Raw genomic sequence first — 4,992 nt, 5'->3', positions numbered from 1 at the left:
GAAGGGGGGGGTAGGCCGGACCCGCGGCGAGCTTCCTTCCGTTTGCCTGCCCGGGAATCGCTCACGCGGCGCCTCCTCCGAAGCCCCGAAGCCAAGGGCACAGGCATCGCCAAGGGGACATTTTTGGAAACCGAGTCAACATCCCAGCACATGAAGGCTCACTGCAGTCTTTCTAACAGGAACTCCTCACGTGCAAGCCATGGGGCTGGCTAATAGCCTCAACATTCTCCAGGGATCCGCAGTCACCAAACCTAGACTCTAATGCCTGAGTCTGAGCCATTTTCCAGCGTTTACAGTACTTGAACAAGAATGGCTTAAAATTCAAACAATTTTTAGTAAATTTACCTTTAAGCAATTAAAATAACCCAAGTGTCATTAACAGTCTAGGCGTCCCTAAATAATACACGTCTGGATAGTCAACGCTCATTTTAGACTTCTATGGTTGGGGACAGAAGAGCATCGTGCCCTGAACGGTCCCCACGGGAAAAGTATGTAGAAAGGCGATCGTGCCATGCTGAGGTTTAGAATGGGATCAACAGGGCTGCCTGAGAAACCGCTGGAATTCACCCGGCCCTGCGCCCCCTACCCAGTCCTGCGCCCATAGCCCGTCCTGGGCCCCCAGCCGAACAGGGAGATAGGTGGGCTTCACTTCCTCAGTCGATTGCTCCCAGGCCCACAGCCCTCCCCGACTCCACCTGGAGTGCCTGGGCGCGACCCTCAAATAATGAGTAGTCGGGGGTCATCACCCGAGACTCAAACCTCCCTCCCCAAATTATGACCCTTGTTTTCCCAAACACTCCACCTCCTTCACTCCAGAAATCTCGGGCGACTCGATCCCGAGTCTCTTCGACAAACGTTTCAAAAGCACAGAACGACAGGCACCGACTTGACAAGGCGGGGTGACATTTCCTCCGCGGCGGGTCCCCTCCGCAGCTGGCTCCCGCGGCTGGAGCGACGGCAAGGCACAAGTCTAGCTTACGTGTTAGGATCATGGTGTCTCGTTCCTCTCTGCACATCAAGTGCGGCGTGGGGGTTGCAGGAGCGCAGTAGGGAAATCGTGGCAGCCCGCGGCAGCTCAGCTCCAGCGCTAGGACCCACGGTGGCACCCAAGATGCGCACCTCGGAGGTCTTCAGCGCATCCTGGTCGCTGCTGGGTGTTCCACGCTCACGGCCCCAAAAAGAACGCGGAGTTTTCGGAGGTCAAAGGGTGCAGCGCTTAAAGAGCGGGGCGAGAAGCTGGGGAGCGGTAGCTCCTGCTGCGAGAAAGTTCGGCCATGGCCGGGGCAGGAGCCGAGCGCCCTCACTCTGGCAGCTGGAACGCACTGCCCGCCGTGCGCCTAGCGGGCCGCGCCCTCCCGTAAGGCCCACCTCCGAGGGGAGGGCCGAGGTCTGGCAGCAACTCCTCCCCGCGCCGCCGGGGTCGACCGCCGCACATCCCACGGTCTCCAGGTCCCACCCCGCCCTCTCTCACCCCCGCCCCGCGCCGCCCGGCCCCGCGCCCAGGTCCCGCCTCCCCCCGGCCCACCTCTCTCCATCTCCCTGCGGCTGGGCTCGAACGCCGCAGCCCCAGGCTGCACTGACCCCGCCTCCTCGCCCCGCCAGCTCCTCCTCAGCCGCAGATTGGAATGTTTTCCTGCGGCCCCCAAGTCTGCAGCGGGAAGCGCCAAAAAGTCTCCAACTGTTGGCCTGGGGGAGGGGACGGGGCACTGCAAAGACTTACATACCCTCAGGGAGTTTACTTGCCCGGGAAGTTCAGGCTGGACTCTCGGACATCGCACACATTTCCTTTATCTTTTTCTTGGTAGTTCTGCACCTTTTCTTTCTTACATAGGTTTTTATAACCTTCATCGTGGCGGGGACCGCGTAAAATTCATAAGAACGGAGGAGAATTAGGGTGTGAATCGTGTTTCCAGGTCTGTAAAATGGGAAGAACAGTACCTATCCCTTGGACTTTGATTAGACTGCCAGAGCCCGCAGGGGTGCAGAAGGAATGTAGGTAATAAACACTGCTGTAGAAAAGAATTGAGTTTTTAGTCAGCACGTGTTGAGTTTGTTTGCACAGTCATAGCCAATGTTTTCTCAAACCTTAGCCTTTGGGCCGTGATCCAACGCAGCTCCTGGAACTGGTTGGTAGGGCCCACTTCAGACTGCATAATGTAAATCGTCCTTGTACGAATCTGCATTTTCACAAACCCCCAAGTGTCTGATGCACTGTAATTTGAACGCCCCTGGTATAGCAGGTAGCCTTATTTTTAAAGATCACAACTGACTACAATCTCAGGAAGATTTTAAAAATTCGTACCAGAGTTCCGTAAAAATTTAATTTTGGGCTAACTGGTGCCTTTTTGCCTATTAACCTCTGGGCAAAGCAATTACTAACCTAAAGCCATCAGTTCAACAAACACACTAAGAACATTTATGTGCCCAACATTTTTCTAGTTTCTGGAAAAAAAAATAAAATCACTTTTAGAGTCTACTTCCTAGTGAGAAAATAATAAACAAGATAAATAGGTGAAATGTGCATACTGTTTTCAGGGAAATACAAAGCTATGGGGGGGGGGGACAGGGCAGCTGTATTTAAAATGGTTTAAAATACAGAGGAGGCAATTTTTGTGTCTCTTGTAGTTTAAGCTGTATTGATTTCAGTCACATTATGGTTTTCATATGCTGGGGGTGGGGTTGGGGACGGGGAAGGATTCCTTTTCACTCCAGTTTTTCAAAACAACCATGAAAATGTTCTCACCACCACAGAACCAAACCAGAATTCAGGTCTGGCGAGTGGCATTTAGGAGGCCTTGAGTTTCTTCTATTCAATAGTATCTCCAGGGCTTTTACTTGATTACAGCTGCTGGAGACACAAAGCTGTTGGGTGGGGGGAGGAGGAGCACCAATGACTTTAGGAAAAGAGGTGCTGGGAGGGTCCAGGAAATAGGTAGGGAACCTTCATTGGATTCAAGGAGACTAGACAGAGCTGCTGCCCTGTGATGTTTGGATGCTGCAAGATGCTGGAGTTACCCCTGAGGGCTGGTGTGATTTTTCTTGCTGGAAAAGGAAGGGCAAGAATTTTTGAGTTTTCTGCATGGCTGTGTTGAGGACTGTTTTATCTTTAACAATGAGACACCAGTTAACCGAAGAAGGCATCCGGTGATCAGATCTGCATGATGAAAGAATCACTGAAACTGCAATGTGTAAGCTTAGAAATACTAGTTTCCCACACTTACTAAAAATTCAAACCTTAAAAATATAGATAATCTGGGCCTCCTTCAAAGCATGCTAGTTCTTATAACTTCTCAATATTTATTACCAGCTGGGTAAAGTTGTGTTTTAATTTAGTCAGGTTTCAAGTAATCTGTGCAATCCTCAGAAATCTATCCCCACTAAGCACTATCTTTCACTAAAACATGTTAATCGTTTTTGTCTCTTGTTCAAGTCCTATGTCTTTCTCCTTGATTCTGATATTCTCATCTCTAGATCTTTTCTAGCTTCATTACATCTTGCTGATAGTTTATATAATATGGATTGCTCATCTCTAATAACACGATTAATTCCAAAACCATTTTCCTTACTGATGCAATGGTTAGCATTTAGCCTTCACAGAATGGCACCATCCTCTTCCATTCTTTGGTTTATTGACATAGCCTGTGCCCTGGGCCACAGCGCAGTATTCATAGCTTAACTCTTACTCCTTTTGAAATTGACATACTACATTTTGAAGGCTGAAACACTAGTAGAAAGAATAGTGGTTGAAAGCAGGACTTGTGAGCTGAGTGATGAACACATGTTTAGGCTCTTATCTTTAGATATCTCGTTCATCTTTACAACAGAGATTGAAATAGTGCATACTTCATGGGGTTCTTATATGGATGAATAAAATAATGCACATAGTGCTTAGCACATAAGTGCTTAATGATGTTAACCTTTATTATTGGATAGTACTAAATGGGCACACCAAACAAGAACACGGCAGTTCATATTTAAATAAATACCCAAGATAATATTAAAATAAAATAAGATCTTGATTTTAACCTTAGTATATCTGAGACATCTTTACAAACTGGGGAAGGAAGGAGTGAAAACAATCATCAAGAGAGTCATCAAACAGTGACTGTTACTAGATGAAAGCTGTTCTAGATAGCTCAGTGTTTTCTTCGTTGATTTCAACTCTCACTAAGGTTTCATTTGTCTGTCATAGGCCCACAATTTTACATTTATGTTAGCTGTTCTACATCACATGAGATTTGAGTGTTAAAACACTGGCGTTCAGGGGCAAGGATGAGTATAGTCTTCTTTCCCACAGTAGTCTATATTCCTCCAAAATCCGTTCCAATACCGGAGAGTGAAAAAACCATCACAAATGACACCAGGTCTTTACTGTGTAGTGAATTATTTGTTCTCAATGGCAAATTTTAAATAGGAAGAGATGACACAAGACCTGAGCCATTTCCTTCCTGCCATGTTCTTTTTCAGTTTGTAAGATTCATGGAAACCATTTACACAGTACCCAACTCTATTTGGATGCTTTCACGTTCAGCTATAGTCTTACCAAGGAAAGAAAACCCACATAACTAATGCTCAAACTACCTGACAGAAGACTGAGTAACAGAGCTCCTCTATTATAATTACTGATAACAGAACTTACTGATATTGCCCAAGGACAAACTTTGGCATATTCCCCACTCCATTGTGGGGCCCCTCCTGCAACATGCTCCTTCAGATCTTCAGTCAGGCCAAGAAGCACCCTAATTTGATCTGCTCCTTTGTATATATTGGAGCCAGAGGTACTAGAGCAGTGCTGAATGTCATGCTCTGGCTTTGTTCACTCCCATGTCAGTTGGAACAGAAAGAATAACTCAAAACCCTAGAACAAAGTCCCAGTGATAAATACAAGTTTTGTTCAGTGAATGTACAGCAAACTGAAGAAAGAAGATCCAGACTTCAAAATGGATGAATAGATATTTCAAGAGTTCCAGTTTCTCCCGCCTCCCCCCCCCC

At 47.2% G+C, this 4,992-nt stretch overlaps 1 protein-coding gene across 3 annotated transcripts in view; it reads right to left on the bottom strand.

Moving 5' to 3' along the window:
• LOC101636986 (rho GTPase-activating protein 7) overlaps window positions 1-4,992 on the bottom strand; it is a 156,340-nt gene that overhangs the window by 42,031 nt on the left and 109,317 nt on the right. The window contains exon 1 of one of the 3 annotated variants that reach the window (XM_012724851.1): window positions 980-1,304. The exons of 1 other annotated variant lie outside the window; for it this stretch is intronic. In XM_012724851.1, coding sequence (XP_012580305.1) covers window positions 980-1,016 — 37 coding nt within the window. In that variant the 5' untranslated portion in view covers window positions 1,017-1,304. Of the gene's footprint in view, window positions 1-802; window positions 952-979; window positions 1,305-4,992 lie in introns of those variants that run through there. One more of the 3 variants, XM_012724852.1, reaches the window with a different exon arrangement.

Source organism: Condylura cristata, unplaced genomic scaffold, assembly GCF_000260355.1.
Source record: "Condylura cristata isolate star-nosed mole 26May11 unplaced genomic scaffold, ConCri1.0 scaffold00014, whole genome shotgun sequence".
Taxonomy (NCBI): Eukaryota; Metazoa; Chordata; class Mammalia; order Eulipotyphla; family Talpidae; genus Condylura; species Condylura cristata.
Note: the sequence above shows the minus strand (reverse complement) of the source record. Positions and strands in the feature narration are given on the sequence as shown.